Here is a 22,613-nt window from a genome sequence, read left to right as displayed (position 1 = left end):
CAAGCTAGAAACAATGTTTAGGGGCCCTATTGTGTTTTTTTGGGGGGGTTTTCCCTTTCCCGTTGAGTGTTGTATAGGTTTTTGTCCCTCTAAATCAGTGGTTCTTAAACTTTTTGTCTGACGACCCCACAAAAAAAACTGGAGAGGTTTGGTGACCCCACTTTCCCAAAAGTGTGTAAGTGTGACGTCACGTTTCCGTAGCAACCGATTTTTTGTTCCAATCCAAACAAATTAACAATGTATGACGATTATTTTATGGAAAAGGAACGATTTTGTGTGAATTAATTTACGAGTTTGCGTCTCCAATGATTTGAGTGATAGTCATACATTTTGAAAGAAACAGCAATGCCATCTGCAGTTTGGTTGTTTGGGGGCGGGCTGTAAATCGCGTTGCCAGGACAACGTTATGCATTGCAAACCCATGGTAACGACTGTCAATCAAGCAAAAACAAATAGGCAATGTGTAAGAAAAGGCCTGGGCGGCAACAATTTATTAACGCAAACAAGAACTGGAACAAACAAAGCAATGAAACAAATGTCCAAATCAAACGGGAGTCAAGAGTCAACAGAGAGTGTGTATGATTGGAACGATCTCACTTCCTCTTATACGGACGCCATGTCAATGAGAAGGATGGGCCTGCTTCCGCGAGCATAGCAGGTCAATTCGGGGATCGATGCTGCTCACAGCAACACGAAGATTCTCCTCCATGCTGTTGAGACGACATCTGTATTTGTTCTTTATGTAGGCCAGGGACGAAAATGTCTTTTCGCACAGATAGGTTGATCCAAACGGCGTGAGGATGTCCATGGCAGCCTTGGACAACCCGGGGTATTCCTGCACAACTGACAGCCAGAATTCATCTAGAGTTTTTGAGGCAAACGACGCCTGCAATGTGCGGTCGCTGGACAGCTCAATCAGCGCATCCTCGAGCTCAGATGGCAGGTTGTTTGAGGAGCAGTTGGTGAATGGTTGTCGTACCCAGTCAAAAGGCTCTACATTCTCCGTGAGGAAATACTTATTGAATTTGTCGAGGAGACTACGAAGATGACAGGTTATTGACTCTTTCAATGAATTGGCATTCATGTCACTCTCCAAAAAGTCGTGCAGCTCCGAGAACATTTCAAAGTCCCCACTCTCTGCACGGGCTGCCCAACGCTGCAATTTTTTTGTGAAAGCATTCACTTTGTCTGAGAGGGTCAGGATGTTTGTGCTGGGGCCTTGTAGTGACAGGTTGAGACTATTTAATTTGTCAAATATGCACGCCAGGTATGCAAGACGTGATAACCATCTCGAGTCAGTGAGATGGTCTGCAAGAGGGGAATGCACGTCTGAGAGGAAGGTGCGCACCTCGCTTCGCAACTCGAACAGGCGTGTAAGAACTTTGCCCCGTGAAAGCCACCTTACCTCTGAATGAAAAAGAAGGGATTCATGTGCAGACCCCATTTCCTGGCAGAGAAGGGCGAAGAGTCGTGAATTTAAAGGGCGCGATTTGATCGAATTCACTATTTGGATTGCTGTTTGAAGAACATTGTTAAGCTCGGGTTCAAGTGTCTTGGATGCCAGGGCCTCCCTATGGATAATGCAGTGTGTGAACTTGACATGTGGTGCAACGCTAAGGACCTTGGCTTTCAGCCCTTTGTGTTTTCCCATCATAGCCCCGGCACCGTCAGTGCATATGCTTATGCATTTATCCCAATCCAGGCCTGTCTCCTCCATCCAACCATTAAGACAGTTAAAAATGTCTCCACCAGTACATCTTCCTTCCATCGGAGAGCAGCACAGCATGTCCTCATGCAGTTTCCCGTCATGACTGTAGCGAATGAAAACCATTAAATGGGCTACATTAGTCAAGTCAGTAGACTCGTCTAACTGCAAAGAAAACCGGCTGTTTTTCACTCTCTCGATGAGCTGGCATTTCATATCATTAGCGATGTCGTTAATGCGTTTGGACATGGTATCATTGGAGAGGGGAATCTGTTTAAGCACACTTGCGATCTTTTCACCATGCATTGCTGTGGTCATCGCAATTGCTGCAGGAAGGATGAGGCTTTCAGCAATTGTGTGTGGCTTTTGTGCTTTGGCTACAAGGTGGGCCACTTTGTATGACGCTGCCAAGGCTTTGGTGGGCACAGTAGCTTGGCTATGCACAACGGTCTTTTGCCCATGCAGCGCAGCTTCTTTTCGTAAAAAAAATGTCATGGGTTTCTGAGCATCATCTGGATGTCGGCTTTCGAGATGTCGTCTCATTTTTGTGGGCTTTAAACTTTCATGTGCCAGAACATCGCCGCAAATAACACACTGTGGGTGGTCGAGCTCATGTTTTACCTGGCACGTGAATCCATATTTAAGAAATTCTTTCAGGTATCGGCGACGCCTCGTTGGTGGGTCTTTTTTATTCTCACCACCGGCCAAACTTGTCCCATCTGAGGATCGCGGAGGAGTAGGTGCACAACTGGAGGTAGATGGCACTTCTGAGCTCAAATCATTGTTTTTTAGCAGCCACCTGTCCATTTTTGATGAAAGTTATAACTAGGCTAGTGGCTAAAAAAGTGGCTAGTATCACAAACGTGGCTAGTAACGTGGCGAGTTAACTATGACGTATTGTAAAAAAACCGGGAAGAAATTGAGTTTGAACAGTGGGCGCAGATTGTTACATTGTTTCTATCATAGGACCAATAAACGATTCGAAACGCCATTTAAAGCTGGGCAACTTTTTTTTTTCTCTCTCTCTCTCCCTCTTAACAGCGTGTAGGAATGAGAAAAAGGCAGATTTTCATTGTATTGACATTTTATTTTTCGTTGTTTCACCAGGTGTTATAACAGCTAATTTCCGACTGAAGTAACAAATAATTTTGCGACCCCACGGAAGTTTTTGCCGACCCCGTTTGGGGTCGCGACCCCTAGTTTAAGAATCACTGCTCTAAATTGTCTTAAAAGGCTAAAATCCAAAAGATCCCACTAGAGTGAGTTTCTCTCCAACCAAATCCAACTCTGCCTAAAATGCCTACGTTGGATTCCTTCGTTTACTTCATCGACACAGTGACATCACTACATAACACTACACTTGCACTTCTATTGTTTAGCACTCCTACACATTGCACGTGATGGGCTAAGGCAAGGGACATTTCTAAGCTGTTGAGCCAATCACAACAGAGCCGGCAAGCTAACCAATCAGAGCAGGGCTCTAGTTTCAGACAGAGGGAAAAGAGGTGCTGCTGCACAGGCAGTATGAGAACTCCGTGCTAACATGGTTGACTCAATCTGCAGTATACATAGATAGGGAAAGGGGAAAAAAAGATTATTAGTGTCATGAAAATATAGTTGTGAGTATTGTATTTAATTTCTGCTTATAGAACCCATTCATTCTAGACACTGGACCTTTAACCAAAATGTGCAACTGTGTGCAATTTTTCTTGAATATAGTATTTTCAATTTAGTCACGGATCATTTCAATTTGACTCATAATTTAAAGCAATATTTCATTTTTAATAACCACTGAAAGGTTGGCCTCTTAGAGGTTTATTTAAGAAACATTTTTAAAGGACCCTCGTAGGTTGGTATTAAATTACTTCTCTAGCCCTGAATCACCTCCAATGAGACTCCTGCCAGCCCTCGTCCAGGCTCCTTTGTGTTCCGTTACAGCTAAGGGTAATCTCTTACAAAAACACACACATGTACACACAACCCCTGACTCGACTCTGGTGCCAGTTATAGTAACTGAGATACGTCCCAATGGTGTTGGTTTGCAGACCAGTTGAAAACTTTGGGCTCCCCGTTTATACCTCGCAACATACTTCTGCAACTCAAGCTAAAATCTGGACAAATCACTTTGAAGTCCAGAGAATTATTTCACATTGCAAGCAAAACATATTGTACAAGACACACTTGCTTTAAATTCTGTGTGTTTTTCGTTTTTGCTCGACTTTGTGTGCCTGTTTTATCTGGATATGAGTATTTGCAGCTAAAAGAGCATCTGTGACAATTGTGTTTGTACACTGTCTCATTTGTTGACTGATTTGTTTGGGCCATCTCTGTTTTTTGAGATAACCACGTAAAACCAGATATGAATATTCCTAATGGCTTTTTAATGTCTTTATAATTTGCCCTTTAAAGGGCTCTAATGGACTGTCCCTATGTTTGCACACGGAGGAGGAACAGTGGATCCAAATCAGGGCTACCTTTGAGCCTGCACTAAAGCAGACAAAAGCCTTATACACTTTCAGAACATCTACACTAGGAATATACAAAATATCCAGATTTCTTTTTACAAATCTACTTTGTATTTGGCTGCCAGCTGTGGAGTATACCTCATGTCTGAAAGAGGTTCCCACAGTTTGTGCTTTGGAGTGAATCTGAGAGTTTACGTGAAGTGAAAATAAACATTTAAGGGAGTATCTCAGGGATAAATACAGGCTGGTTTGGCTGCTTTGCGTGGATTTCCAGACTTCAAATCCTGGATAACACAGGGGGACTTTTTCCTCATTCTACAATATGTAGGATGGTATAAAATATCAAGATGTATTTATGAATAGCCATTTTATTTTATTTTATTTTTGTCATTGATGGTGTTTTAATTTAGACAAACACTAGGTTTTTCCTAAGCAATTGTTCATGGTGACATAAAAGTGAAAATATGGCCAATATAAAATGTGATTTTAACACACCTTTTTGATAAGCCAGTTAATTTGGTTATTAAAATGAATATTTAAAACATTTTGTGAAATACACCTATTTATTTTTGTGCCGATCAAAGAACAAATACCTGTTATTGAGCTTAGCTTATGCAAAGACTGAAAGCAGGATTGACCTCACCATAATGTTGCCAGGCAAAGTCAAGTTCACAGAGAAGCCATAACATTATGACTAACTGCTTAATACTATGTATGTCCCCCCTTTTGGGGCCAAAACAGCCCTGACCCATTGAGGCATGGACTCCACTAGACCTCTGAAATGTGCTGTTGTATCTGACACCAAGACAGCAGATCCTTTAGGTCCTGTAAATTGGGAGGTGGGGCCTCCACGGATGGGACTTGTTTATCCATTGAGATGGATTGAGATCTGGGGAATTTGGAGGCCAAGTCAACACCTTGAACTCGTTGTTGTGTTCCTCAAACCTGTGTCCATGAAGAGGTGTACTTGATCTGTAACAAGCATTAATTGTTTCTGCAATTTCAGCTACAGTAGCTTTTCTGTTGGATCAGAACACAAGGGCCAGTATTGGCTCGCTACGCGCATCATGAGCCTTTGCCGCCCATAGCCACCGAGGCTATATGTTTTCCCCTGTTTGGCAAAGCTACTATGTTGTACTCATACTGTGCATGTGTGTGTGTTTCTGTTCCACAATTTGGCAATGCTGAAAGGTTGATATAACACAGAGAGTGTGTGTGTCTCATCGTGAAGCCAGTGATGGGGAGAGTGAAACATATGGAGGTTAATAACCTGTGAGCCTGGCTCTGTTTTATTGGAGAAGTTGGCCTTATGAATCATGTTAGTGCTCTATGTGTATGTGCAGGAAAAAGAGCATGTACAGTGATAAATGTGTCATTACTAATAGCACATTTAACCTCGCAGCAGTGGCTCTTTTGTTACAGGAGAACATATGTGTTAAATTGCACTCACTAGCAAGGAAAATGTGTGTGAGTGAGAGCGGGGGGGTAAAGGTTTGAGCAGAGGTTGATTGCAAAGCCATTTCCCAAGGCTTTGCCGCACTATGTTAGCTGAAGAGCTCCATTTCAAAGACTATTTGTCTACTGCTGAGCACTTTGGCAAAGAGTCGCCTTGTTTTGAAAAAGTCTGTTTGTATTTGAGAAACTCGTGCATGTGTGTGCCTTTTATGCATGTTTCGCGGAAGAAAAACCTTGTATGTATTTGTTACCATATGTGTACATATGTGGCTCCTTATTCAGTTACTTGTGGTGTTACACGGATGCATGCCTATTTTAATCACCATCCTCCGGCCATCAGTGACTGGCTGAGTGGCTCCATTAGCAGGGTCGTGATCCACTGTTAGGCATTTTTTTCACAAAATGCGCCTACCTGTTTTTTGAGAGGTCATCCATCATCTTCAAATCTCAGCCCTGAAAGAGCTGCTGCTGCAGTCACCTACACATGCATGCGCATAGGGGACGAGTCTGTGCACAGGAAGTAACTATTGGCCCTTTTCTTGTTGCAGGACACCTTTATTACAGATTATTACAGACCATACAATGTCTTTCTTTCACATAACAAATATTAGATAAGCTCTTAATGTAAATATTAATGTAACATATTGACTTTTTGTGACGATCTGTCACCAACAGCATCATCTGAACGAGAGCCACAAATATTATAATATTATTTATTCAAACAAATACAGATTTCCTGAACAGGATTAAAACTTTGGACACATACACATATACCAGTACAAGCGCTTTGTAAAATCATATATGTCTCAGAAAAAACTCTGAAACTATTTAATTTATTTATAGACCTACAGTAACTGTACATCAGGGTTGTCTTGTCAGCTGTGTTTGAATTATTTTGGGAAGCTCTTTCAGTTACCTTGGACACCAGTGTTATACTTTCCGAGGGGCAGATGGAATAGGTGAATAATACATCTCTGTGTGGTCCTTTAGATTGTGCAAAGTGAGGAGGATCTGTAAAATGTAGTTCCTCTGTGCACGGGCAGTATGTATGGTAATTTTGTTTTAACCAGAGATGTGTTCATTGAGCATGAAAAAACATAAAATAATGATTAATTCACTAAAGCAATCTTAGATCAAAACAACCAATGTGTTGACTCAGAAGGGGCCGCCTAATTAAAATCCTGTTGTATTATTTCCCTGGAAGGAATTGTTTTAGAATTCATTGGATTTATAAACTGTACGGGAGAAATATAGACTATTCAAATATTTGTCTTTCCTGTTGCTGTGACCAACGGAGCTGTCTGTCTGTGCAATGTTTGGAAGCTAAACATATGGGACCAAAATAAACTCGAAAGAAAACTTTTCTGTGAGATAGAGTGCACAGTATAGTTGTTTTTCTGGATGTTTATATAGGCACAGCTTCTTACTTATTTTATTTACTTTCTTCCAGGTACGCTGTTCTGCGAGACCCGGCAGGCTGGCTGAGTGTGAGCCCAGTCACAGGAACTGTCAACACCTCCGGCTCACTGGACCGTGAGTCTCCTTATGTCTACGACAACAAATACACAGCTGTCTTCATCGCCACAGATAATGGTGAGTAACAGATACCACACTGTATTAAAATTACGGAGGATAATTAGACCTTTTTTGATGTGATTCAGATCGCCTTCAAAACCTTACTCCACTTTTCTAGCCCACTGATATAATTGACTACAAAGAGTAATTGGTAGTTAAACGAAAGGCTTCAACATATGAAACTGCTGTAGATTGGTTCCTTTTTGGTATATCCCAGGAAATAAACAGTTGATTCGCAAAAAATTACTTTGAACAAAATGTTTTTGAATTGTAAGTAAAGATGGTGATAATGGCTTCTTACACTGCTTTTTTTCAAGTGTAAGTAAACAACAAACCAAGTATGCCAGGAAAAGATGTTGACTCCCCTTTATCTACCACCTAAATAAACTATTTGAGGTGTTACATGTGTTTTAAAAGTACTGCTGCAGAGGCTTCCAAATATAGATTTATTCACAGTTGTATTTTAGAAAGAAATCCTCCTGGGTGAGAAGTGTGTCTATTTTTTCAATCCACTCACCCTGCCCGTTAGTTTCACCTATGGCCACAGGGAAACTGTCATTATCCTGTGGTGACAATGGTATGGCCTTAAGTGGCATTGTTTCTAACAGACCATATGGTCACTGGTTGGCAGTGTCATTTGCACTGCTGCTCTGAGACTTTTCAAGGCACAGATGAAAGTGTCAGGAGCCTCTGCACAGATCTCTTTTTCTCTTTGCTTCTCTCTTCCTGTGTCTCACTGTCTCTTTGTCCCACTCTTTCATTGTCTCTCGCCCTCTCCCTATCAATCTATCTGGTCTCCCGTGCTCATGGAGATTCTGACAGATCCATTAGAGGAACTGAGAGATTCTATTAGTAGGCAGCAGAATAGCACCGTTGTGCCGGGGAATTCGGCAGCCTCAGAAAGATGAGCGTTGAAAGAGGAGTAATGATGGGGCAGGAGGTTGAAGGGTCAAAGGAAGAAGAGAAAGCGACGGACATGAGAGGCGATAACAGGAAAAATATATAAAGCCCGGGAAGTGGGTAAAGAATAGGTGGAGAAGAAGAGGAATGGTGAAGATTATGAGTGGAAAGGGCATGGAGTAAGATTGGTGTTGGAGTCAAATGAGGACAGGGTAAGAAGATAGTGTTCTGCTTCATATTTCTGTTAAACCTTCAAGATATGGGCTGAAAACATTACTATTCCTGTAACAGATTCATATTTCTAACATTCTGATGCAAAGTAAGTTTTATGTTCACCATGTTTACCATTTAGGGTGGTTAGTGTTAGTTTTGCATGTCAGTATTGCCGGTTAGGGTAAGGGTTTGGGTTATTAAAGTCATAATCCACAGTAGTTGACATATTGAAATACTGATTTCAGGATAGCGCTGGATTAAAAGTCTAGAGGGGGAATGTAAATGTTTGTAACTGTTGTCATGGCAATCAGCTCAATTGGTATGGAAACATGACTAAAAACATGACCAACTTGCAAGTTCTTAAATAAAAGTCAAAGCATCCCTACAGTTGAAAGGATTCATCTCCTTGGGACCACAAATATCAATTTACAATCAAATGTCATGGCCATCCAATGAGAGTGTAGATATTTTAGACTTGTGATGGACCGACCCAATGACATAGCCAACCCTTGAGTCAAACACTAATCCTGAAACTATTTATATCCAACATTTAAAAGGTGATAGATTGTACATCTGTTCATTATGCTACTTGGCCACTATTCTATCTAAAGAGAGAACCATAACAAATCCTGAATCCAGATCTTTAACAACCTACTGAATGATGCTCCTGTGCATGCAGTGTGTGCACGTAGTTTGAATGTGAGCCGAATACTGATATCTGCTTGACCCCTGCTTCGCCTTTATCACAGCACGCTCTGTCATTGACAGGACAAATTTGTTCCTTCCCTGCAGTGATCTGTTCAATGATTGTATGACAACCGACCTACGTGGACTTCTAACAGCCTATCGATTGACCCTAACATCTTTATCTTAATATTTATCTTTATTCTGAGACCTAAGATCTTACCTGCACTGGCAAGCAGGAGGGTGAAAGTGACAGGAGAAATAGACTTGTGTCAAACAGAAAGGGAGGGCGGAGGGTAAAGGACACACAAAGTTGTATTTAAGAAGACAATTGGAAATAAATATTAAAAAAGGTAGTGTAAGGAAAGGCCTTCAACAACAAAAGCGTATTTTTAAGTAGAGGTTTTGCAAGGTATTTTTTATTGCATGTCATACCACAAAATCCTTTTATTGACAAACGGAAGAAAAATAGAATATGCTGCCCCCGTTAGTCTTGTAGTAGTTTTCTAAAATATGTATATTTCTTATTTTGGAGCTTGTTTGATCTCATGTGCTAGCCTGAAATGGGAAGTATACTCTTGGTTAATGTTTGCATGGTTAGCAACAGATTGACACAGCCCCTGGTTAACAGCATGAGGGCAGGTCAGCCGTAGCAGGCCTCCAGGCTGCAGCAGATGGTGTACGACGGAGCGAACATACTATTGGGAAGGAGGGAAGTCAAGATCAAGGAAATATAAAAGCTAAGGTGGCAGACAGAAATAGGACAAACAGAATAGAAGGGAAGAAGGATCTGGTGATTTAACAAGGTGAAGGAACAAAAATATATATGTCAAGGTCAGAGGTCATCTCAGCTCGAAAATCAGTGAGTCTGGAGGTTACACTCGGTTGCCATAGCAATCATCTGCACTTGCAGGAGAGCCAGACAAAGTCATATGTCACTCCGTTGTAAACTTGAATGAATGTGTGATTGGCGCTGCGTGTGCACAGGGGAGAGTAAATCTGATTATTTGCATGCACTGGTGCTCACCTTCATCCCTGCATCTGTATTTGTGCACATTGTCTACCTCCAACCATCACGTGTTTCTGTACCTGAGTTAATGACTGAAAAGCTGCAACCCAGTTTTGTCTGGGAAGCAGCACCTGGCAGGCCGATGAAGCGGCGCGATATTGTTTGATGAGATATTGTTCCAACCTGAGCAGAGGGCTTGACGGCCTGTTTATATAAACTCTCATCAGTAGCTGCTGGTTTCGCACGCCAACAAATTCTCTTCTGCTCTCTGATTCCCCCCCGGGACGCCAGCTGTTCCCGCATCTTACCCCCTTCTCCTTCCTCCACATTAGTTTTTTATATTCTTTGTCGGCAGATCGGTGTGTTTGTGTGTTTGGGCGGTTTGAAGTTGTGTGTTCATCCATGTTTTTAATGTCCCTGTCCTGGTACACGCAGTGCCTCTCCTGCATGCCCCTGCGTATCCACTCACTGCTGTGTGTTGTGGTTCAATGTTTTCTCCTGCTCCTCATTTAAATGTTAAACCGCCTCCTGGTGGGAACCATTTGTCATTGGGAGGCATGAATATATTATCAAAGCCCCAGTTGTCTGAAACACTGCGTTGCACATACTCACACACGCAATCTTCAGTGTCTGGTGCCACTGAACCTCCAATACAACTCTAAGGTTATGCACAAAATAATTAGGCGGTGTTTGCTTTGAACACGTGGACATACGGAGGAAAGACCTTCATTTACTCCTGACTGTGTGTGTGTGTGTGTGTGTGTGTGTGTGTGTGTGTGTGTGTGTGTGTGTGTGTGTGTGTGTGTGTGTGTGTGTGTGTGTGTACCAACCTCGACACAGTCATAGAGAGCTTGTTAATTACAGGAATGTTAAGTATTGCACACACTCAGACTGAGCCGTTTGGTAACACTCAGCATTCATAACATCCCCTCTGGTTCAAATCAAAAGCAAAAGGCAAAAGGAGAGAGGCGATTCTGAATTCTAATGGGTCCGAGAGAAAAACAACAACTCTTTGGTGCCCAGATGGATGCGTGTCTATCCGTCCATCTCTTTGTGACAGGTCGGCATAATAGGTTAAACATTTCTTCTCTCAAAGTAAAGAATAAGACTGACAGTGGTGGCCGCCGGTCAGTAGCAGAGACCCCCTCGTGTGAGTGTGCAGGCAGGCATACCTTTCTGTGCCTCTACATGTGTCCATCTTCGTGTACGATGTCTGCCACAGCTCTGCCTCATTGCCAAACTAAGTGCTGGGAACCAGTGTGCAGCTTATTGACATAATGGGCTGAGTGATTTTCCTGTTTCAGGCCATCCAACATACAATGGCTTCTCTACTAAGTGTCTGTCATGTCAGAAGCACACAGCGAGGCATTCTGGCAGTCTAAATGCAGATAGATAGACTCATGTTGTGTCTTTAGCCAGCTGTGATCAGGCTGCCTCAAACTAATAAATATTGGAGCAGAATAGTCTACATGTGCTCAAGGAAGAACTGACATACATTTAGTGGTCAAAGGTCAAGGTCAATGTGACCTGACGAAACATGTTCTTGAAAGTTTAACTCAAATGACTGATGGGATGTAAACGTGGATGTTAACTCGACAGGTTGGCATAGGCATGCAACCGTGATTTGATAATTATATTTTACAATTGGAAAGATCATTTTCAGTGTTCACAGAAATAATAATGAATGTATTAGTTTCAGGCTCATCCTTGATGCCTTTTTAACTTTTTAAACAGTCAATTATATTAGAGCCAAGAGGGCACAAGCTAAAGAGCGGACTCTGTCCAATAAAATGGTAAATAAGAAAATCAAACAAGAAAATCAAAATAAGAACAAGAAAATCAAACAAGCTCAAAAGGTCCGGAGAAAAGACAGCATTTGACCAAAACAAAGTTTATGAATTGTGAATGTTTTTAGTATGTCATTCACGTCCTAGGGTCACTTTCACTCAATTTATACATCTCTCTTTTGTCAATCCCTTCATGGAGAGAGCCAAAGAGGCAAGCAGGTTAACTACCTTACTGAAATGTGTTCTTGGCCAGCCAATCAATTATGACCCTGTGTAGCAGTAGGTAAGGGTGGCGCCATTGTGAGGGTAGGGAACCAAGGCATTTTGACCCAGGATAATGGCGATGTAATGGGATATGCTCTGGAAAGCAGGGAAGATCACAGCTCGACACTGTCTTGCCTTCTGTTGCCTCCCCTGTCTTGCAACACTGCCTCATTAACCCTAAATACAAACTGTGTCCTTCTCACTTTAGTGCTTCAGTACCACTTCCCCAACCTCTGTCTCCCTATTCCTGTCTCTACTTGGAGCGTAACCTCTCTGGGGAGTCGCAACCTTCTAAACAGGTTTACGTCTAGGATTAAAGAATACCTTTTTTCAGCTTTGGCAGGAAACTGCCTCTTTTGTGTCCTTGGAATACTGAGTAATCCAGAGATCCAAAGTTAGCCTTGAATGTTAACCATTTAGAATATTATTAGGCCAAGAAATAGGTATTATAATGGGTTATTGCTACTATTTTAGGCAGACACTGGACACACAGTATATGTTACATTGTAAAGTTAAAAAAAAACACTGCTGTATGCTTTTATGCTTCGGGAAAGAAATCTTGGTTTGGGTTTACAATATCACGTCTGTAAAGGAAAAACAACAATACATTGTTGGTGTCACGAGAAGGCCAACAGCAGTATCCTGCATGAAACATAAATGGCATTCCATACATTCTCTTTACAGTATAGTACATCAGCCGTCTTCCGCTGTCAAATTCACTACTGTTGCTTCTTGTATTCCTTCAACATGATTATTTCCTTCTTGTGTTCCTTCTGTAAAAAGTCTGATAACATAAATACCACGTGCCTCTGCCCACTCAACATGAGAGCCTCTCTCTAAGTGTACTGATACCAGGATTCGTATTTTGTGAAATATTGAAACTACTGGTTATGTGGCAAATTGACATTTTCAATGTGATTTAAAAATGCAAAAAGTGTCCAACCTCTTCACTCAGCACTTCTCTATCAGGGTAGTTCACAAGAGCTTCCTCTGAGGAGATATGAACAGCTTAGGGTGTCGTTTTAATGACAGGGATCAAAATAAAACGAGATGAGTGGATAGTAAAGATTGAGAGGGATAGATAATGAAAGATGAAGTCGGATGATGGAATCACGCAAACACAGCTGATGGAGGATTTCTTTCAGTTTCTCTAGATGTATGTCATTAGACCAACACAGGAAATCTGTCAGAGGCTTGGTTCCTGATGAAGAGTTAGAGGCACCATCTGTGGATGTCAGGGCGAGTATATCTATTTGGGCTGTATGGTGATAGTGTGGTGTGCAGGGCTTGGGGGAGTTTTAATTACCCAGCCTCACATTAAAGGCCACCTCAATTAACACCTTTCATGTTAGTATTGTCACGGAGTAGTTTTGCCCTGTGATTTTCCCCTTCCTCTTGTGCATGTGCCAATTCTCAAAAGAGCCATGCATATACCAAATAAAAAGTGGGATACATTAACTCTAGTTAATTTGTTAACCTTTGATTTGGAAGTGCTTGGATACTTTTTGGAGACAGATCATTTGGTGACTTTATTGTGAAATAATAAAGACCTTACACAAGTATTTACTATTACAGGTTCAACCAGGGAAGAGCTTTACTGGGATTCATGTGATGTCACCAAAGCCATTGTAGCCAATAACTCTCAGGGTTTATGCTTTGAAGCTTAAAACAATAGTGTGGCAGCGGGGTGTGGTTAGGGTGCCGGCTGCTGGAGTGGTAGGAGTGGCTCAGCCGGAGGCCAGACAGCTGATCAGAATCAGGTAATGAGGGACTGATTAAAATCATGGTCGTAACCTGGTTCTGGTCTCTTTGCAGTAGACGGGGGCCTGAGTGAGGACTGTTTCCCCTTCGCACGCAGGACGAGAGCCACTAACCGCCAGTACCGTTGTTAAAGTACTGTTCCGGAATAAAGATTTCATTTTGTTTCAAAGTACCGAGTGGTCCTTCCATCACTGGGAATGTAGGTGTGAGCCCGAACGCTCACAAATAGGCTTAAGTATATCAACACATTTTTGATGGAATGCTTTTTATGTTGCCTCATTCATTGTCCCCAGGTGATGAATCACGGAGAAGTAGGTCATTGTTGACTTCTCCTCTTGTTTGGCCATGAGGTACACATTTGTTGTTATTGAATGCAGGTTATGGCACTATTACACGCATTGACATTAATGTGGTACAGACATTTAACTTTACCTATGGATAAATCCCAATACATTTGTGATCTTCTGACTTTTTATTGCCCCCATTTGGTCAAAAACTTGGTTGAAGAGGAACAATGCGGTTTTCGTCCTGGTCGTGGAACCACGGACCAGCTTTTCACTCTCGCAAGGATCCTGGAGGGGGCCTGGGAGTACGCTCATCCGGTCTACATGTGCTTTGTGGATTTGGAGAAGGCGTATGACCGGGTTCCCAGGGAGATACTGTGGGAGGTGCTGCGGGAGTATGGGGTGAGAGGGTCTCTACTCAGGGCCATCCAATCTCTGTACTCTCAAAGCGAGAGCTGTGTCCGGGTCCTCGGCAGCACGTCGGACTGATTTCCGGTGAGGGTTGGCCTCTGCCAGGGCTGCGCTTTGTCACCAATCCTGTTTGTGATATTCTTGGACAGGATTTTGAGGCGTAGTCGTGGGGGAGGGGGTCTGCAGTTCGGTGGGCTAAGGATTGCATCACTGCTTTTTGCAGATGATGTGGTCCTAATGGCTTCATCGGTCTGTGACCTTCAGCACTCACTGGATCGGTTCGCGGCCGAGTGTGAAGCGGCTGGGATGAGGATCAGCACCTCCAAATCTGAGGCCATGGTTCTCAGCAGGAAACCAATGGACTGTCCACTCCAGGTAGGGAATGAAGCCTTTCCCCAAGTGAAGGAGTTCAAGTATCTCGGGGTCTTGTTCTCGAGTGAGGGAACAATGGAGCGTGAGATGGGCCGGAGAATCGGAGCAGCGGGAGCGGTACTGCAGTCGCTTTACCGCACCGTTGTGACGAAAAGAGAGTTGAGCCAGAAGGCAAAGCTCTCTGTCTACCGGGCCATCTTCGTTCCTACCCTCACCTATGGTCATGAAGGATGGGTCATGACCGAAAGAACGAGATCGCGGATACAAGCGGCCGAAATGGGATTTCTCCGCAGGGTGGCTGGCATCTCCCTTAGGGATAAGGTGAGAAGTTCAGTCATCCGGGAGGGACTCGGAGTAGAACCGCTGCTCCTTCGGGTTGCAAGGAGCCAGTTGAGGTGGTTTGGGCACCTAGTGAGGATGCCACCTGGGCGCATCCCTAGGGAGGTGTTCCAGGCACGTCCAGCTGGGAAGAGACCGAGGGGTAGACCTAGGACCAGGTGGAGGGATTATATGTCTTCGCTGGCCTGGGAGCGTCTTGGAATCCCCCAGTCAGAGCTGGTTAATGTTGCCAGGGAAAGGAAAGTTTGGGGCTCTCTGCTGGAGCTGTTACCTCGGCGACCCTGACGGAAAAGCGGGAGAAGATGGATGGATGGCTTAAAATACTGTTGCTTGATTACAGATGTAGTCTCTTGTTGAATCCCTTTTGCTATGAAATACTTGCTAGCTACTGCTTCTTCTCACCCTTTTTGCTACCTGTTTATGTTAGCAGGAGAAGGCCTGAGTTAAGTGAACTCTAAACTTGATTGTAAATCTTTCTTGAGCTTATGGTTCCGTACAGTTTGCATATACATTTGACTGAGAAAAAGGCAGGCATAATGGTTAAGCCTTTTTCAGTGAGTACATCCCAATTCTCTTATGTCATTGTCCCTCAATCCTCGCCTAGCCCAAAATTGTTCCAGCCTGTCAAAATGCAGACTTTTCCAATGACCATAGACAAAAGGATTCCCTAAGGAGACAAAAGTGAGGAGAAAAGAACCAGCCTTGTTAAAACTCTTTTAACTGACTGACACATCTCTTTGTTGAAATATTTTAGTGATTGGACGCTGATGCTGTTTAGACTAATCTGATACTGCAGAACAGCCAAAGTTTTATTCGAAAGTAAACAGACAATTATGAGAACTCTTAAATTAACATTATTTCTCTTCTATTAATTTATGCCACATCTGAGCAGTGAGGTCCATTCACACACCAGTGCAACTGCACAGTATGAAAACAAATGTTATTTTTATTCGCACAGGCAGCTGGTGCAGCCTGTGCGAATAAAAACTCTAAACAGCCGGCTGACAGCTGATCCAGCCACACTGTGGTTATCAGAACTGGCTGCCGCTTGAAATGACAGTTTAGAGGAAAGGATGTCTCATTTCTTGCCTCTGCCTCTCCTCGTATCTTCAGAGTAAGGCAATAAGATTGAAGCACTAGACAAAAGTCTGGAAAATGTTGAAGCAATTAAAAACATTGGGATTTATCCAGGAGTACAGATGTCACTGGTAAGATATCTAAAGACATAACAACTTTAGTTGTCCAAGTAAACCATTAACATGAGACGGTGGGCTACTAGGCACAACAACAGGAAATGGAATTCAGCCATCCTTCACCCTAATTAGTTACACCTGTGTCACACTGTGACATGTCAAAATGTCCGTTGTGAAAAAGGCCTACAGATAATCTAGGAATGAGAAGCAGGTGTAGGCAGGTGGAGAACAGGTGCCTGAATAGAGCTTTTAATCATTTTTGAATGTGTATCTAATTTTGTCTCATTGCTGTCTGTACAGTTAGCTGTGTAAAAGGAGCTTTTTATCATTTCAATTTGGCCCAGAAGGCCATTAGATATTGCTTAATTGTGTGAATTTAACTTACTAATTGAAGTTGTTCCACTCGGATATGTCGACTTTTTTTTTTATCCGACACCTTATCACAGTAAAAGTCCTGCAGCAAGGCAAACCAAGAAATATCCCTAGGAAGCCCATTTTGGTGTTTAATTAGTTCGAAAAAAGAGCTTGCAGAGTAATCCTACTTTAAGCCGTATCAATACCCTCCCTCTCCAATCACTTGGCATAATAGCGAGAAACAGATAACCCAAACTCTATTCTGAAAGTAATTTGCCAGACTAGCAGCGATGCACCTGTCCCCAGCACCGCTTCTCTCCCAGAAGTCATCTCTCTTAATGACTTGTGCCTATTGTAATTGGCTCTGGCTGGTTTCATTTACAGTTCCGATCAGCCAATCAGATTAGCAAGGTGTCATGTGATAGCGTTTGCTGAAGCCCCGAGGAGCCCGATGAGTGATGGGACAGAATGAAGTGGGTTATCTGAAGGGAGTTTTAACAAGGTCTGGGACTCATACAGTGGCAAGACTGATAGAGAGGAACTGGAAAAAACAGGAACCTGATAGCACACTGTATCCTTCAGCCGTACAGTGAGTGCACAGAATGGTGGAAGTACCTGCTGTTATCATGAGATACAATGATGAAGTGAAGCAAATGTGTGACTGTTTTTCAATAAAACACCATTTAAATCCATTCACAACCCATTGTGTGCCAGTTTTAAATATTTAAGCATTTAAAAAACAGTTTTGACATACCGTTATCTAGAGTCTGTTTAGTATTCAGTTTTTTGACTGGACTATGATTACGTTTTTTACTGGATAATCAATATTTAAAGATAAATTGTTTGTATGTCAGATTCACAACAGCTTTGTATTGTTTTTTAGTTGTTTCATTTTGTGGTTCAAATCAAATCAATTGCTTTCCAATACTTCTTATTTTGCCGTCAATTTCAATCTTTAAAATTGTTAAAAGAACATTTTTGTGGTTTAGGATTTCTCAACTTGATAGAAATAGAGAACAATATTCAGTAAAAGACATGTGTTGAATAGTTTTAATTGATTTATTTAATTTTTTCAAAATGTTAATAATTTGACTTGTAGACTGTCTTTGTTTACCTTGTGCCGTTTTTGTTTTTGTTTGTCTTCTGGTTGTTCTTCACTGACTGTGGAATCACATTCCTTTACCGACAATACAATACAATGCTGTTCAACAAAAACGAAATAAAGTATCCCAGTGTGATACAAACACAATGTATACTCATTGTGGATTATACTGTGGCTACATTTGTTTGGATGGAGTTTTTGAAATAGTTTAAACAAGACAGAGTTGGGTAGCTGTTACGTTAAATGAAGAGAAATTGGGTGGCTCAGTACTGTGCAGTTACTGGGTGTGCAGGTCATGATAAAGAGTAAGTTGAGTAAGACCTACAAGCAGACGCTGTAAAGTGATGGGGAATAGATTTAACTAGATTTCAGTCAATTTGCCAGCACGGCAGACGTTTCATATAATCATATAATTTTCAAAATCACTCCCCTTCAAAGCTCCTTTTCTCCTGCTACTATCTCCTTCCTTTCTCATTTTAGCTGTTGCCTTCATTTATCTTTTCCTCTCTCCTCTATTCCGCGCCGTAGTCCACCTGTGAATTAGTCTTCCTGACTGTTAAGCTGCAGCATGATGTATTGTGACATTTTCTAATGAGCAATTCTTCAAACACAAGCCGCTCCTAGCTTTCTAGGCCCTGGTGTTGTTATTTCATTTTCTTCATCATCCACTTTCACGTGGCCGAGGCAGAATAATCATAGTAATAATAACGCTGAATATTTTTGGCCAAGGGCGTCTTCCACTGGTTGTTTGTACCTGGGCTGTCCTGGTATTTAATGGTTCCTTTAATGAGAAAACAAATGGATAATAGTTTGGTTTCAGCCTTGTCCTTGGTAACACGCTCTACCCTTGGACCCTTTTTTTAATCCTGTGAATTCACTCATGGCCAGCACACTTGCCAGAGTTATTTCACACTAAGAAAAACTGATCAAATGTATGACTTTGCCAAAAAATGGAAATGGAACTGGCTGTACTTTTCCCCCCCTTCTAATTTGTTGTGCTCTCTGCCCTCACCTCCCCTTATAAAACTTCACTACTACAACTCATTTCCCCCCAAGAGGAAGACTGAGTACTAACAGATCATGGGTTTTATACTCACCATACCGTGCAGGGGGAAAAATTGGTACATTTCGAACCGCTGCCTTTCCTGCATTTCCTTCCTCTTCTAAACAGTAGGGGAGAAAAAGTCAGACAACAGAAAGAGAAAAAATAAAGTGATAACAACAGAAAGTGACAGTCAGACATAAATAGAACATTAGCCTAAAGCCAAAGCAGGGTGAAAAAGAGTGTTTGGGGGTAGATAAAAAGAAAGCAGGGAATAGAAAGAAAGGAAGAAAGGTCATATTGCAGCCTGTAGCCGTGGATTAGCCCTGACGGCCCCGGGAGTCAATCAGTCTGCTCGCTCCTCTCATCTGTGGGCAGACGGGAGAATAACAGGGCTGTCTACCTGCCAGCCACGGGCAGCTGGACGTGTCAGGAGTAGTGCTGGGCCATGGAGGTGGAGCCAGAGGGCAGAGCCCGAAGGAAGAGGTTGGAGGTGATGGAGTCAGTCCTTGCAGAAGTTCCTCGACATAGGTGTTGGCTGCATCTACTCTAGAAACATAGTGTTCTGCAATACCGAGATGCTGCAACGTAAAATGTTAAAATAGTAGGAGTAGAAATAAACATTTTCTGTCCGTGAAAAAACCTTGTTCAGAATTATTTTGGGAATTGATTCACCATGATTGTGATTATGATAAGTGGATTGATTCTACCGCATTGAATCATTTCATATCTGTAATGCTTTTATTTCATCCACTTGCCTTGTGCGTTTGCAAGTGCAAATTATGTGCAATACGTCATTCATTATGTGCAAATTGCAGTGCAATACTTTCCCATAAAATGTCAGCCCCTTTTTCGCATTTTTCAACCTACAAAATATGATCAAATTGGAATAGTTGCCTTGAGTTTTGCTACTCTCTAGTAGTTTCGAAACACAACATCTTAGTCAGTAAGCATAAATTAGGTAAATAAGACTCAGGCAGTAACAAAACTTTACTTATCATGCTTATCCATCAGCATCTGTATAACATTTCCAGATACCGTTTCACAGAAATTGTTTGGAAATAAAGTTGCAGCAGCAGCAGCAGCATAATAATCCAAAAATATATTGCAAATATATATTACATTTAGTTGAGTTTGTCATCTGTGGGTGTAACACAGCTACTGCTGGGGGGGACTTCCACCTTTTAATATTGAGGAGGGACTTTGATGGAGACAATTAAACCTAATCTCACTTATTAATTTGTGTAATTTGTGGTCTGAAACCAATTCATCAGAATCAATCCTTACTTGTGGATTGGTAATTTTGTCTTTGGACTGTCACAAATTTCAGTGAAAATATTACATTATTTTATTGATGTGAAAAAAACATGCTGCATTTAAGTAGAGAAGTTACTTTTAAAAAACTATTTTTGGTAACTTCATCCCTAAAATCTAATTAAACCTTCCTAAAAGGAAAGCTAAAGAGCAAACCAGTACAGGGATTTCTATTTACATGTAATAAGCAAAATGCAAAATGTCAAAGCCTTAAAGGTGATAGGATTATCTTCAGATTTGCCAAAATGTATTCACTTAGGCACATTGGGATTAAGTTTTAAATACATTGTAATACACAAGGTCAACCTCTGCTCAGGGGAGATGGACTGTAATGAAGACAAAGAGGGAAGACTTGTGTTTTGTTTTTTATTTCAGCCTGTTTTATTGCATATTGTCTTACAAATAGGGAGGGTAATTTAATTGCAAGCCATGCTAGCAGCTCCTCTCCAGCAATGCCTTCCTGTCGGTCTGTCAGCAACAATTGCTTGTTCTGTATTGCCGCAAATATTTTGTACCGAAATTCATGGTACCTAATGATACCATAATTACTTTGGTGATTCCCTAACTTCAGCTCTAGAGACACCATGAGGTTGACATTTATTTTACAATCGTGGCCTTCCCTAAACTACACAAATCATCACGTCCAATCTGTAATTTGTCCAAATCTTTGTTTTAAGAGCAAATAACAGAAAACATCATGATCTTAGTTCTTAGTTTCCTCTTTTATTTTTTAATGCCTATACTCCTTGTGTCTTGTTTTAGTTCCTGTCTTTGTTTTCCCACCTGTTTTATTGTCCCATTGTGTTCACTTGCTACCCTTGGGTTTGTCCTGCCTTCTCCAGCTGTGTCTCGTATTTGTGATTGTGTGGTCTCCTCGTGCCCTTCGGTCTGTTCTGTTCAGTTTTAATTTATTTTCATAGTATTGTTTTACCTTGTACTGTATGTCCCCCTTGTTTCTGTGTCAGCTTTATTTAGTAAAAGTAAAAGTTTGTTTTGGCTACCTTGTTTGCTGCTTTTGGGTCCAACTTCTTGCTTAAACTGGAAAAAAGTAACCATTGGGAATCATTGTAAAAATCTGAGTTGCATATTAGAATGCTTCCGTTGGCAAATGCATTGGGTTACAAGATTGCATTTGGGCTAGTGTACCTCATTTGCCCTTGACACAGACTTTTTAGCTGCATATTACCAAAGCCTGCTGCAAATATTGTCCTGTTGTCTAAACAGATTCTGCATCATATTCAGGTTCATAGACATACAGTCAGAGTTTTAATGGCAGTGTTTATTTTGAAATGAAATATGGACTTAGATCTGGAACAGTGTGGTACAAAACTGCCACATTCACTGAATATAAGCTGTAGCTGTTATTGCATTACCCACCAACATAGCCATGAAGACTGACAATTTGCGTTTGGAACATAGCATTTCTCAAAACAAGACAATAATTGAGTAAGTCACTATGAGTTGTCAGAGTTAGTCAAGGTAGAAGGGTGAGCTTTTAATATCACACAAACATGGCATTACGGGATTACACACACATTTTCTAAGGCAGAAACCTAAAGCTGTTGTTCTCTTTTTAATCTTGTTTGACATTGATTTGACCAATCTTTGCTCTGGGTTCTCTGGGCTCTCTAACAAGAACTATACATGGAGATTGAAGCCTTTGTCAATTAGACAGAAACTCTCTGCTGCCTTCACATTTAGACAGCTCAATGAATTCATTTTTGACACTGGACAACTCCAACAAGACAATGAGAAGACATATTTTTTACACATTTTTATCAGCCTGTAAACATCACAGGAAATCTTCCCATGTCCCTTCTGTCATTATTACCGCCTACTTTACCTTTTATGTACTTTTTAGAGCCCAATATGCAGAAAAGAGCAGTCCTGCTGTAGGGGCAAAGATCCATGAATTGCCCGTCTCCTTTAGAAACTTGCAGCGTGTTTAATCAGAACTTGTGTGACAAAGTGGTGTGAAGTAGAGGCCAGCAGACAAGCTCCATTGATGCCGTGGCAGGCTGATGATGACATAGCCATGATGCAATGGAGATAAGGAGTAGGAGAAGAGAAGGAGCGGAGAACTAGAGTGATTAGGTATGGGGAGGATTCATTTAGGAAGACAAACAGCTTCATTTAAAGCAAGCCAAGCACAGAGACGGCCTCTCCCACTACAAATGGGTTGAAATTTTCATCTTTTCACTGACGGGGGATCCGAGCCGCATCTTCACTCTCTGGGTCTCGAGTGATAATAGATTATCTGAGGTCTCGCCTGAAGAGCTACCGTCTTTGATTTGCTTTTCAACACATTTTCTGCTCTCGCTAAAGTAATTCCTCTCCGTTCTCGATTCACCGCTGATATTGTCACAGGCGTACTTATCTTGAGC

The 22,613-nt window shown here is 41.7% G+C and overlaps 1 protein-coding gene across 1 annotated transcript in view; it reads left to right on the top strand.

Moving 5' to 3' along the window:
• cdh13 (cadherin 13, H-cadherin (heart)) overlaps positions 1–22,613 on the top strand; it is a 311,007-nt gene that overhangs the window by 269,179 nt on the left and 19,215 nt on the right. The window contains exon 12 of the mRNA XM_063903445.1: positions 7,076–7,218. Within this exon, the coding sequence (XP_063759515.1) occupies positions 7,076–7,218 (143 nt within the window). The remainder of the gene's footprint in view (positions 1–7,075; positions 7,219–22,613) is intronic.

The sequence above is a fragment of the Eleginops maclovinus genome, chromosome 2 (assembly GCF_036324505.1).
Source record: "Eleginops maclovinus isolate JMC-PN-2008 ecotype Puerto Natales chromosome 2, JC_Emac_rtc_rv5, whole genome shotgun sequence".
Lineage (NCBI taxonomy): Eukaryota > Metazoa > Chordata > Actinopteri > Perciformes > Eleginopidae > Eleginops > Eleginops maclovinus.
Note: the sequence above shows the minus strand (reverse complement) of the source record. Positions and strands in the feature narration are given on the sequence as shown.